This window comes from Stegostoma tigrinum, chromosome 23, assembly GCF_030684315.1.
Source record: "Stegostoma tigrinum isolate sSteTig4 chromosome 23, sSteTig4.hap1, whole genome shotgun sequence".
NCBI classification, from domain to species: Eukaryota; Metazoa; Chordata; class Chondrichthyes; order Orectolobiformes; family Stegostomatidae; genus Stegostoma; species Stegostoma tigrinum.
The window spans coordinates 46,042,202-46,055,837 of record NC_081376.1 but is presented as its reverse complement, the minus strand read 5'-3'; the positions used below and the strand labels follow the sequence as shown (position 1 = coordinate 46,055,837).

The window sequence follows — 13,636 nt, the reverse complement described above, 5'->3', positions numbered from 1 at the left end:
TACAGGGATAGGATAGGTGGGGCTGGGTCGAGGTGGGTTGCTCTTTGGAGGGTCAATGTGGACACAATGGGCTGAATGGTCTACTTCTACATAAGGGATTCTCCGAATCTATGATTCCCAACATGATGTTGGGCTCACCAGTCTGTGGTTCCCTGGCTTTTCCTTGCAGTCTTTCTTAAATAAAGGCACACATTAGCTGCCCTCCAATCTTCTGGCACCTCACCCATAGCTGTCTATCATACACATATCTTTGCTAGGGGTCCTGTAATTTCTTCCCTAGCTTCCATCAATGTCCTGGTATTCGCTTGTTCAGGTCCTGGGGATTTATTCTAAGAAATTTGAAATTAACTCTCCAAAGCTTTTTCATTATCTAAAAACCAGTAGTCGCAGGGAGTGTGATGCAATCCTCGCCATTTTCTGGATGAGTGTAACTTTAACAAGTCTCCACATGTCTAACACCATAACTGCTACAGCAGCCTGCTTGGTCGGTACTACACTGACCATCTTAAATATTCACTTCCTCCACCGCCTGTTCATTGTGGCTGCATCAAAGCTTCTTCAACAGCATGTGCCAAGCCCACAATCCCACAGCTGATCTTTTTAACACACCGTCCTGCTTACATGCCCACGCATCTGTCCTCAACACACTGCAGCGTTCCAGTAAATCTCAGCACAAATTGGAGGAACAACATCTCATCTTCAGACTAAACATTTTACAGCCTCTGGGCTTAATATTGAGTTCAACATCGTCATGCTGTGAGCCATCTCCTTTCTTTCAGCTCATTACATTCTGTTATGATGTTCTCTCCCCCCTCCCCCCATCCCAGTGGGACTGTCTTGTCCTTTCAAAGAGACACACCACTGTTTTGCCACTCTCACATTCCGATCACTTATTCTGAACTATCAACATCTTTTCTCCACCAGCACGCTACCCCAACAGCACCTGACTCCAAAACTATAACATAAATGCAGTCCCCTCCGCACTTCATTTCAGCTCTGATGAAAAGTCATCCAGACTCGAAACATTACTTGCTCTCTCTCCATGGATGCCGTCTGACCTGCTATGATCTCCAAAATTTGTTGTTTTCACTACAGATTCCAGCATCTGCTGTAATTTGCTCCTGCAGTCTCTACCAGCTGAAAGAACAAGAGCAGCAGATGGGTGGGAACATTATATATCAACCTGGTTTGAAACTATATTTGTTCACTGTCATTAGGTCAAAATCATAACTAAATTTACAGCATGTGAACCTTCACCACGCAAAGTGCAATCGTTTAAAAGGCTGATTTGCCAACACTTTTTCAGAGGCAAATAAGGGTGGACATTGATTCAATGAATGTTGACATTACCTATGACACCCAGATCTGTGGCTGTAACTACACCGCATAGACTGCAGAGGTTCAAGAAGACAGCTCCACCACCATTGCAAGGGTAACTAGGGATGGGCAGTAAGTACTGGGTCAGCCAGCAATGCCCCCATCCCCTGAATAAATAAAAAGATCTAGAACATAGAACATAGAAAAGTACAGCACAGTACCGGCCCTTCCGCCCACGATGTTGTGCCGTGGAATAATCCTAATCCAAAAGTAAAATAACCTAACCTACATTCCCCTCAATTCACTGCTGTCCATGTGCATGTCCAGCAGTCGCTTAAATGTCACTAATGACTCTGCTTCCACGACTACCACTGGTAAACTATTCCATGCGCTCACAACTCTCTGGGTGAAGAACCTCCCTCTGACGTCTCCTCTATACCTTCCTCCTAACACCTTAAAACTATGACCCCTCGTGGCAGTCAATCCTGCCCTGGGGAAAAGTCTCTTGAATCTCTTTTTATCTTTTATTTATTTTTATTTATCTCTTGAACAAATAAAAAATATATGATGATTGGGCAAGATTTAGTAAAATGGGACCTGGTAGTGTAAAGCATGACCACTGCAAAGGTCTGTAAGGCCAAGTACCCCTTTTCAGTCCTGTAAAAGTAAATGTAATTCTACGTAAATATTTTTTCCAAATCTTGTTACGTTAGCGAGCAACAAAACAGCCTCTGAATGGACAAAACCCACTAGACTTCCTAATTTTGAATTTTCTCCTTCTATACCAGGCTCCACAATAACCACACAATGATAAAAACTGGGAGGAAGCCTTCTACTATGCATAGCAATTTTCAATGCATATTTTCTCCATTTCACAACAAAGTGTATATTATTGTTTGATAACAACCGACCATGACTATTCTTCCCCTACCCTCCTTCACTAATGCCACAAAAGGTTTTGGAACAAGTCTGCACCATTGTGTCTTCCCCACTACTCCTCCGGCACAAATTGCTGAAATACTTTGCTATATTTTCTTCCTTAGCAACGCTTGTTGTCAAGTGTGGTTAAGTCATGGAAATAGGGTGGAGAATGCAAGGGGCCCATTACATTGTGAGGTTCACATATGTGGTCAGTTTGTCAGCACTTGCAGTATTTTTGGAAAGACGCATAAAACCCTGCAATTTTGGATGACTGCTAGGAGGGATTTTACTTTAAGCAGAAATTTTTTCACACACAATCACGCTGGTGAATCACTCAAATTCATTCCATCATTTACTTTGCAATTTGGGAACAGTTCAGACAGCAAAGTCATGATGTGGGGGTGGACGCAAAGGCTTCTTTCTGCAATGACAGATCAAATATGCATTTGCTTACGGTCACTTCAGGAAGAGGAATGCATTTTTCCCACGTGTTTCAGAACAAATCTTTCTTGCAATCCTAAGTGTCTACTTTTTTTAAGCTGCCAACCTGATCTGTCCACTCTTCCCACCTAGAATGAATTTTAACAACATGAGGAGGTAGTCCCAATAACCAGAAGAGAATCACCAAGATGCAGGATGTCGAGGCGATGCCAGTTCTCATTAAAGCGATCACAAACATAGAAAAGGCCGGAACACACAATCACAATTCCACCAGTGAGGAAGATTAAAACCATTTTGCTTAAAGGATTAGCATTCACTTTGGAGAAGCATGCCAGTCTCTGCGTTCTGTTTTATTATTGGCAGTTAAAGACACACCCACTGATTGTAACACAAGAACAGGAGGAAGCCATTCAGCCTTTCCAATCTGTTCTATCATTCAACAAAATCATGGCTGACTTGCATTTTAACCACATCAATCCCTTCCCTTGTTCCATTCCCTTAGCTCACAAAAAAAAATCCATCTCAAATTTCAAATTATTAACTTAGCTACAACAACTTGCATTTATACAGCCCCATGGCACACCAGGAAAGATTGGCATGGATTAGGAGGGCTGGTTCACGGTCAAGCAGAGGAAAGAGACTTTGGATGAAGCCTTATAGTTTACAAGTGCTGACAAGGCAAGGCAAAGTTTTCTGAGCAGATTTGTTGGGCCTCACGGGCAAAGTCTTTCTAAAAGGAGAAAGTAGGGAAGGGTGCAAGGTTCAGGTTAGAGTAGGGGAAAACCTCTGAGCAGTTCAGAAAGAAATCCTCAGAGACAATTGGTAGAATTGTCTCAAGCTTAGTGACATGTTCATGAGCTCCTAGCACTTGTTTGAGACAAGGGCAGAGAGGTAGGAGAGAGGGGTTGAAGTAAATGGTTTGCAGTGGAGAATAGAAGTCTGGAGCTATCTTTGGATTTTAGGATGATTCTGGAGTCACAGGCAGTTTGAAAGGTAAATAGCAAGATCCAGTAGTGCCTGTGAGGTCCACCCAGACCTAGCAGTCAATGGAGAAACCAGTTGTAACAATGCGTATAGAAGTTGGGATGTCATGTTCTAGCTGTGCAGGAAATTGGCGAGGCCACTTTTAGAATAGCGTACAATTCTGGTCACCTTCCTATAGGATAGATGTTGTTAAATTTGATGGTGCAGAAATGATTTACAAGGTTTTTTCTGGGATGGGAGTTTTTTTTAGTTAAACGGAATGGCTCAATTGGCTGGGGCTTTCGTCCCTGGAGGGTCAGAGGCTGAGGAGTGGCCTTACAGAGGTTTATAAAATCATAAGGGACATAGATAGGATGAACAACCATAGTCTTTTTCCTAGACTGGGGGTGGGGTAGAGGTCATAGCTTTAAGGTGGGAGGAGAAAAATGTAAAAGCGACTTAAGGAGCAACTTTTTCATGCAGAGGGTGGTGCGTGCATGGTTCGTGCTGCTATAGCAAGTGGAGGTGCAATTGCAATATTTGAAAGACATCTGGATGGGTACATGAATAAACAGGAAGCATTTTGAGGGATATGGACCAAATGCTGGCACATGGAACTAGGTCAGATTGAGATTTCTGGTGGGCACGGACGAGTTGGACCGAAGGGTCTGTTTCCGCGCTGTATGACACAGTATGCTCAAGTCTGTGTGATTTGCGTTTAAGGGAATAGGCTTCAGGGCAAACCAGTGGAATGACCGGGGTGAGACAGAAGAGGTTAAAGCTTTTTATGTAGATGAGGAAATCAAAGGTGAGGTTATGATGAAGCAGATCAGCATCTGTAAAAATGGCACTGTGAATAGAGAGGCAAAAATCAGACGGTTGGAGATTTAGAAGTACAATTAGATGAATAAAAGGAGAGAGAAAGGGAACACAGCAGCAAGGACATTAGGCTGATGCAGCAGGGGAAACAAGGGGATGAGGAACAAGCTAATATCTGCTAGGTTTTAAAAGTCTTCAGGAAATAACACTCCCTCCTGTTGCAAGTTGCAAAATGAAGAAATAAACGTAATGAAACTTTGACTCTCTACCTGTTTACAGTCATCACTCGCTATTCCATGGGCTAAGTGTGCACTGAAAGTGCTCTTGCCAACACCACCTTTTCCAGATAAAACCAGAATTTTATGCTTAACAGATGCCAACTTCTCCTTAATTTCCTGAATAGCTGCAGGGGGAAAAAAAAACAAAAGAAAGGAATTTCACATTCAGGAAAGTATCCACATTAATTAGCTAATGGTGAGCAAAATTACACTTTAAGACGTACCTGGATCTGAAGCTTTAGAGGCACCTGAGGCACAGAAAGCTTGATTCGGACAGCCCTGGCAAGCTGAAGCTTTACCGGCATTATCACTGCCTGTTCCTGGACAATCTAGAACATAACAGAAGAAAATATATAACGCCACTGATAAACTACAAGCAATAGGTAACATCAATTAGTATCTTGAAAACCTCAGCAGGTCTGGCAGCACCTGTGAAGGAAAAAACAGAATTAACGCTTCAGGTCTGGTGACCCTTCCTCAGAACCCTCTTATGTCTCACTCCGGATCTGGAACATTAACTCTGGTTTTTCGTTCACAGATGCTGCCAGACCTGCTGAGCTTCTCCAGCAACTTTGTTTTTGTTCCTGATTTACAGCATCCACAGTTCTTTTGGTTTCAATTAGTATCTTATCGTGAGTGTCAGAGTATTGGGCAGTGAGAATAAACCGAACGGAAAGGATAGAGATGTGGTCTCAGTGTATCCGCTGGACACTCGTTACTTCAGCATAGATGGGAGCTGCACATAGGGATTCTCCATCATAGGAGACTCTGAAGGAACTGCGCCAGAAATTGAAGACTCCAGTCAGCAATTTCTTCATGCCTAGGACCTTTTGAAAATAGCCAATTAAATCAGAGAATTTGAAGGGTTGCAATAAAATAAAGTAGAACAGTTGGTCAGAAAGAGTTAAGATTATGAAATACATAGTCTAACTCCTGAATAGTTGACTGACCCATACTTACCTCAACCACTCCCAAGCAACATAGACTCCTACCACTCCACCCTCAATCCCGTGCTCCCTCTCCTTTCCCCACTCTGGACCCAACACCTCCCATTCCCTATCACCTGACCTGATACCCCCCTCTTCCCCTACTCAAGATCCACACCACACCCCCATACCCAGTGAAGAATTAAAAAGACAGGAAATGTGAAGATCCAGATCAGTCCTGCCGACAAATGGAGGTATTCTACAATGTCCAATGTGTGTTTGGTCTTTCCACTGAAGAGAAGACCATGTTGTGATCAGAAAATGTGCAGCGCTATATTTGAAAAAATAGAGGTGACTTCCTGTTTCATCCAGGGGATGTGTTTGGGGACATGGTCGTGGGTTGAGGTAAAAGGGCATACAGTGCATTTCTTGCACTTGCACATGAAATGCAATGGGAAGAAAAGGTGGTGTTGGGGGTGACTCTGGAGTTGGCAGGGACATCGCAGAGGGAATGGTCCCTTCAGAATGCTGAATTTCTTGGCTAACAAGTTAAAGGTAATCAGGTTGGCAGGATTGTGGAAGTTAGGGCCAAGAACTTATGAGTAGCAGAGCAGGCTGGAGGGGCCAAATAGCCTGCACTCGCTCTTATGTGAAAAGGAAAAATGTGGCATCATACAGGAGGAGGTGATGGAAATGGTGTAGGATAATCTACTGATTATAGAGACTGGTGGGAGAGGAAGGTGAAGGCAACGTGAACTTTTGTCATGCTCCGAGAAATGGAGATAGACAAGTTGAAGGTGAAGAATTAGCGATGGATTATTTGAAGAAAGGGTGAAAATTGGAAACCAAGTTGATTCAATTTTCTTATTCTGGGTGAAGTGAAACGAATGATAGTGGATGAGAATTGAATGGGCCTAAATCCAAACCAGAAGTGGAGGCCTCTCAGGCTCTCTTCTTGTGCATCAAGGAGGTCCACCAGATTGAGGGAGGTGATGGCTGAATGGTATTATCACTGGACCGTTAATCTAGAGACTCAGATAATGTTCTGGGGGTGTGGGTTTGAATCCTGCCATGAATTCAATTAATATCTGGAAGTAAAAGTCTAACAATGACCATAAATTCACTGTCAATCGTCAGGAAAAACCCATCTAGTTCACTAATGTCCTTTAGGGAAGGAAACTGCCATCCTTACCTGGCCTGGCCTACATGTGACTCCAGACCCACAGCAGTGTGGTTGATGCTGAACTGCCCTCTAGGCAATTAGGGATGGGCAATAAATGCTGCCTAGAGTGTGACGCCCTCATCCCGTGAATGAATAAAGAAAAAATAAACCAGTCAATCTCCCATTATGCTCCACATGACATCAGAATGTGTTTAGGTTTAAGATGAAGCAACATTAGAAATTAGAACATTCAAGCATAGCTCAATCTCCATTTTAATTTCTATATTTTGTCATTCATCTCATTTTTCTAATGATAAATTATTATGTCGACATTTATATTGCAGGCTGCCAAGGTAAATTCGTTAAATTGTAATTGCAGCATTCCAAGAGTAAGTGTGTCTGAAGTGCCTCCACAGGGTCTAGTGAGAAGGGAAAGAATGTAAAAATAATGTGTAAAGTTAATAATATACGTAGGCAGTTTTAATTCTCAATGTGGATTCAGGAATTTATAACAAAAAAAATTAATAAGAGGTACACATACGCATACTTTTAATGTTGAATGAGTTTATCTCTTCTGCCGCCCAGCCCTCAGCAGATCCTCTCCTTTCTTAACACCTATTTTCTCTATCAACTCCCACTTCCTGCTCACAACACCCACCTCAAGGCCAAATAGGGACCTGGCGAGAATGCCAGCTAGCAACACTCACATCCCCTGAATAAATAAAAAGAATCACAGTTTACACTTTCAATGACGTATAATCTCTCCTCATCTTTGTAATTTAGCGGCCTGCCCTCAGTCCCTTCATCAATCATCCCCTATTTTAACATATCTCTTTCTTGGCAATCACTCTCAGAAGGTCCCACATTCAATAATGTTTCACCCAGTTGCTCCTAGTTCTGGTTCTCATTCTTTCTATTCCTTTTCTCTCTCCCTCAATGACTGATAGCTTTGTAATTTCACCATCCCTTCTGCATCTTTTCCTATGTGTCTGCCTTCTAATGACATTGCTTTTAAAACTCAATAACTTCAAAAAATAGAATCAGAAAAGAAACCAAACATCTTCCTAGGCAAGAATTTGTTCCTGGACCATGGATTTGTACAAGCTAGAATCTCAGCCTCAGTATAATATCTTAGTAACGCCAGCAACTGTTTTTGTCAAATTATATTTGAGGATAATTATTTGGCACTAAAATTAAGTTGCTGTTATTCTGTTGATAATGGACAGTAGCATGAGAAAGGATCACATCTCATTTTCTCAGCTTAATATAATATTTGACATTTTCACAACAAAGTTGCAGGTATGTCATTAGTACACTCATTTTCCTCAGTAAAATACGTGTTCTCTTTTCTAAAAGTCTCCGGATAACTTTAACCTCAATTATTTTTATGATATATTCCCTACTCTTCTTTAAATTATTGGAAGTGGTAGAAACTGAAGACAAAATTAGATCAGAAAAGGTACCTGCAAAACACCGCAGAACATACATGCTCTATAATGCTCAGAAAGCACAATTCAAATTCATTCACAGAAATCAGACAGCTAGCAAAAATAAACTTTAGGTTCACTCTTTTGAAACAGACTGAAACATTCAAGTCAGAATTGCAATGGGGGCACCAAAAGACAACTCAATGCATACATTCAATCAGTTTCATTTGAAAAAACAGGTCATATTTTGATTAAACTCATTTTGATTAAACTAAATAATTGCAGCTGATGGCAGTGCTACACAAGTCAAATCACAGTGTGAAACCTGGCCTGATAGACCTTTTGCAATTTGGTTACCACGGTGGTCAGTGCTTGAATATGTTCACATGAGGCTGACTATGTACTTTTAACAAAAGAACATAAGTTTATTATGCAAAATATATTTTTAATCTAATTCAGAATGATCTTACAAGCAGCAAAAGATTCAACCATTCTCCCCCAGCAATATGCTTTATTGTCAGCCCAATGAAATATCACTCCTTTCTTAATTCTTTAAATTCTTACTCAGCTGATGAGATCACAAGTGCCTCCTTTCATCACCTTTCGGAGATGTGATTCTCTTCCTGTGTCACACACTGGCTAAACTCACTTCATTTTCTCACCGAATTCTATGAGATAAACACTCAGGTTTTTTCAGTTATTTTGATGCTGCTAAACAGCATGATAGCATTAGGGTCTTTTCCTCAGAACAGAAAGTGGTTCAAGCCTCTAAATTTTTTTTTCCTTTGAATCCTAAAGGATCAACTAAGTCAACACTCCTCTCTGAAGGGTCGAGGCCCGAAACGTCAGCTTTTGTGCTCCTGAGATGCTGCTTGGCCTGCTGTGTTCATCCAGCTCCACACTTTGTTATCTTGGATTCTCCAGCATCTGCAGTTCCCATTATCACTCCAGCAACTATCTCAGTATATGGCTTGCCTATTAATTTTGCTTGCCACATGATTTCTAGAAATGCGGTTTTAACACACTGCTATTAAAAAAATTTCTGACTTGTTAAAACAATACAAGTCATCTTCACAGAGCTGAAAGCCAAAAACCCATTTCCCTCTATTTTCAAACCAAAGTTTCCAAATAATATACTCTAAACCTTTATCACATCAAGCAGAAACTTCAGGTGCTGAAAAAAGTGATGATTAAAGGGGTATTTTTTGAACAATTTGTGGCAATCTGGTGGAAAAAAAGACTAGTTTAAAGGAAAATCCATTTTCATTATTGATATGGGAATTGATATTTTGCACATTATAAGCCTCAAACAAGAAGTGCACAGATAATAGTGATGTATTTCACATAACATTATATATGATGAGTTGAAGGATATATGTCATACACCACGTGCAATATATTATTAAAACCAATGATGATGGAAAGATAGATAATATTTTTATTGCACAGTTTAGTGCATGCTTTATTTGAATTAAATAATTGTACACAATTATATGAATAGCGCAAATTGGCTGCTTATGTCATTACTGTAAATTTAAGCATGTGAGTTAACATTATCTCACTTCATTTTCAAAGAAAAAATCTATAGTATGAAGGTTTTCAGGAATGGAGATCAGTACAAGATATTACGTCACATCCAGAGAGACAAAAGCAGCCGGTTCCACCTCATCGTGTTAGTGTAAATCTTCAATACGAGTCGTAGTCAAAACAAAACAATTTTATTTCACTTAAGCTTTTGGATGATAGAACTTTCCAACGTAGGGAGAAAAATGCCAGATAAAGTGTTTATACCTCTCCCTTCTTTCACCCTATTTATACATGTCAAAGTGATCTCTGCTTTAATTTTTGGTAGTACTTTTCAGTCTCATAACCCTTGATGTAAAAATACTTCTCCTGCCTGACAGAAATCTCATATTTAATCTTAAGTGAACATTCCCTGCTCGTCGACTCCCCTATTACTCTAACAGCTTTGTGTCATCCCTTTAATCTGTCTCGCCTTAAATTGTCCCTTAAATTCCCTTGCACTAATAAAACATTTTATCACAGTGGATGGTGGATTAGATTGGCTTTCCTAATAAACAAGATTTTTTTTGGTTAGAAAATGTCCTTGAAATTAACCAAAGAACTCCTTAAGTAAGTTGGATAAGTTCCTTGTCCTTGTAGATATTTTTAATCAACGTGTTTGGGCATATGATGAAAATTAAGGACGTGCAAGAGCCAGGAATAAAGGAATAGTGAGGTCTTGGAGGAGTTGCAGGCTTGGATGAGGTTACAGAGATAAGGACAATGTGGTCATGGAAAAATTTGAATTGTAAAATGGACAAGCTGACAGAGGAGATTGAAAATACAACAAGCAGTATCAGATGATAGGTAAATGAGATTTGCAGCATGCTCAGAAACAGTCAGGAGTTCGGACAATCTGAGATATATTGAGGGGGATCAATTGGGAGTCCAGCAGTCGAGTAATCTGTCACCACTCAGTGACCATTCCAGGGTAGGTGGATGTTATTGATTCTGTTCATTCCCCAGGGTCAGTGACTGACCCTCACTCTCTGACCATCCCCCACTCAGTGACTGACATTCACCCTCTGACCGTCCCCGGGGGTCAGTGACTGGTCCTCACTCTCTGGCCGACCCGGGGGTCAGTGACTGGTCCTCACTCTCTGGCCGTCCCCGGGGGTCAGTGACTGGCCCTAACTCTCTGACCGTCCCCCTGGTCAGTGACTGACCCTCACCCTCTGACCGTCCCCGGGGGTCAGTGACTGGTCCTCACTCTCTGGCCGACCCTGGGGTCAGTGACTGGTCCTCACTCTCTGGCCGTCCCCGGGGGTCAGTGACTGGCCCTCACTCTCTGGCCGTCCCCCTGGTCAGTGACTGACCCTCACCCTCTGGTCAGTGACTGACCCTCACCCTCTGACCGTCCCCGGGGGTCAGTGACTGGTCCTCACTCTCTGGCCGACCTGGGGGTCAGTGACTGGCCCTCACTCTCTGGCCGTCCCCGGGGGTCAGTGACTGGCCCTCACTCTCTGGCCGTCCCCGGGGGTCAGTGACTGGTCCTCACTCTCTGGCCGTCCCCGGGGGTCAGTGACTGGCCCTCACTCTCTGGCCGTCCCCGGGGGTCAGTGACTGGCCCTCACTCTCTGGCCGACCTGGGGGTCAGTGACTGGCCCTCACTCTCTGGCCGTCCCCGGGGGTCAGTGACTGGTCCTCACTCTCTGGCCGTCCCCGGGGGTCAGTGACTGGCCCTCACTCTCTGGCCGTCCCCCTGGTCAGTGACTGACCCTCACCCTCTGACCGTCCCCCTGGTCAGTGACTGACCCTCACCCTCTGACCGTCCCCCTGGTCAGTGACTGACCCTCACCCTCTGACCGTCCCCCTGGTCAGTGACTGACCCTCACCCTCTGACTGTCCCCGGGGTCAGTGACTGACCCTCACTCCATGGCCAGTGGGGAAGGCGATTGGTGTTGGTTCTGTTTCCGGTCTCCTCTCCCCACTTGTCGGTGTTCTCTGTAAACTTCAACAATTTAACGCCCGGGAATCCCGCTCCGCTCCTGACCCCGCACTCACGTGATGGCGCGTTGCTTGGGACGTCCGCCATACTCGCGTCGTCCTGGAGCCGCACTTCCGGTGCCTTGGTGCAGCAACGAATTGTACCGACCTCCGCCAGCGCCACTGGCAAACGTTCCTGTGAGAGGAACATCACTTCTCATTGTAAATGCTGAAAATTGCTCTAAACCAAAATTTGCAACAGCATTTCCCCCATATTATCCATAGGTTTGAGTTAAGATAGAACATTCAGACCATAAACTGCAATCACACTGCTGGTTTTGGATCTAGCAGATTTCTGGGATTTTACTTTGGTGTGTCTAACTATCAATAGGCAGATGAATTTAACTACCTGTGTCACCAACTCCTTTCTGTCCCCGGCCCCTGGTTCAGGTAAAACCAAGCTGTTTGTAACCTGTTCTTCGTAAAACCTAACAATAAGCTTCTAGAGATAATGGGAACTGCAGATGCTGGAGAATCCAAGGTAATAAAATGTGAGGCTGGATGAACACAGCAGGACAAGCAGCATCTCAGGAGCACAAAAGCTGACGTTTCGGGCCTAGACCCTTCATCAGAGAGGGGGATGGGGAGAGGGAACTGGAATAAATAGGGAGAGAGGGGGAGGCGGACCGAAGATGGAGAGTAAAGAAGATAGGTGGAGAGAGTGTAGGTGGGGAGGTAGGGAGGGGATAGGTCAGTCCAGGGAAGACGGACAGGTCAAGGAGGTGGGATGAGGTTAGTAGGTAGCTGGGGGTGCGGCTTGGGGTGGGAGGAAGGGATGGGTGAGAGGAAGAACCGGTTAGGGAGGCAGAGACAGGTTGGACTGGTTTTGGGATGCAGTGGGTGGGGGGGAAGAGCTGGGCTGGTTGTGTGGTGCAGTGGGGGGAGGGGACGAACTGGGCTGGTTTAGGGATGCAGTAGGGGAAGGGGAGATTTTGAAACTGGTGAAGTCCACATTGATACCATATGGCTGCAGGGTTCCCAGGCGGAATATGAGTTGCTGTTCCTGCAACCTTCAGGTGGCATCATTGTGGCAGTGCAGGAGGCCCATGATGGACATGTCATCTAGAGAATGGGAGGGGGAGTGGAAATGGTTTGCGACTGGGAGGTGCAGTTGTTTTTTGCGAACTGAGCGGAGGTGTTCTGCAAAGCGGTCCCCAAGCCTCCGCTTGGTTTCCCCAATGTAGAGGAAGCCGCACCGGGTACAGTGGATGCAGTATACCACATTGGCAGATGTGCAGGTGAACCTCTGCTTGATGTGGAATGTCATCTTGGGGCCTGGGATGGGGGTGAGGGAGGAGGTGTGGGGACAAGTGTAGCATTTCCTGCGGTTGCAGGGGAAGGTGCCGGGTGTGGTGGGGTTGGAGGGCTTCTAACTCTGCATAAAGCAAAAGCAGTATACAAGCTGGAGATCTGAAATGAAAACACAAATAGCAGGAAAAGCTCAGCAGGTTTGGCAGCATCTCTAGAGTAGTAACATAGCAAATCAGAGCAAGGGTAGGCCGTTTGGCCGTTCAAACTCGATGCACCTTTCAGTGTGATCATCTAACTCAGTTACCCATCCCGACTTTCTCTCCATACCATTTGATCCCTTCAGCCCTAAGAACTTTCTGACACCTTATAAAAAGCGTTCAATCCTTTGGACTGAAGCATTTTATGTTGGAGAGAATTGCACATGCTCGTCATGGATGAAGACATTTCTCCTCATCTCAGTCCTAAATGGCATACCATGTATCCTTAGACTGTGACCCCTGTTTCTCAACTCCCCAGGCATCAGGAATGTCCTTCCTGCATTTACCTTGTCTAATCCTGTTAGAATTCTATCAGTTTCTTTGA

The 13,636-nt window shown here is 43.8% G+C and overlaps 1 protein-coding gene across 1 annotated transcript in view; it reads right to left on the bottom strand.

Moving 5' to 3' along the window:
• The window catches only part of nubp1 (nucleotide binding protein 1 (MinD homolog, E. coli)), a 75,848-nt gene extending 63,912 nt beyond the window's left edge, over window positions 1-11,936 (bottom strand). The window contains exons 1-3 of the mRNA XM_059654134.1: window positions 11,822-11,936; window positions 4,964-5,068; window positions 4,731-4,864 (exon numbers count right to left, since the gene is read on the bottom strand). Coding sequence (XP_059510117.1) covers window positions 4,731-4,864; window positions 4,964-5,068; window positions 11,822-11,852 — 270 coding nt within the window. The 5' untranslated portion in view covers window positions 11,853-11,936. The remainder of the gene's footprint in view (window positions 1-4,730; window positions 4,865-4,963; window positions 5,069-11,821) is intronic.
• Between the last annotated feature and the right edge of the window lie 1,700 nt (window positions 11,937-13,636).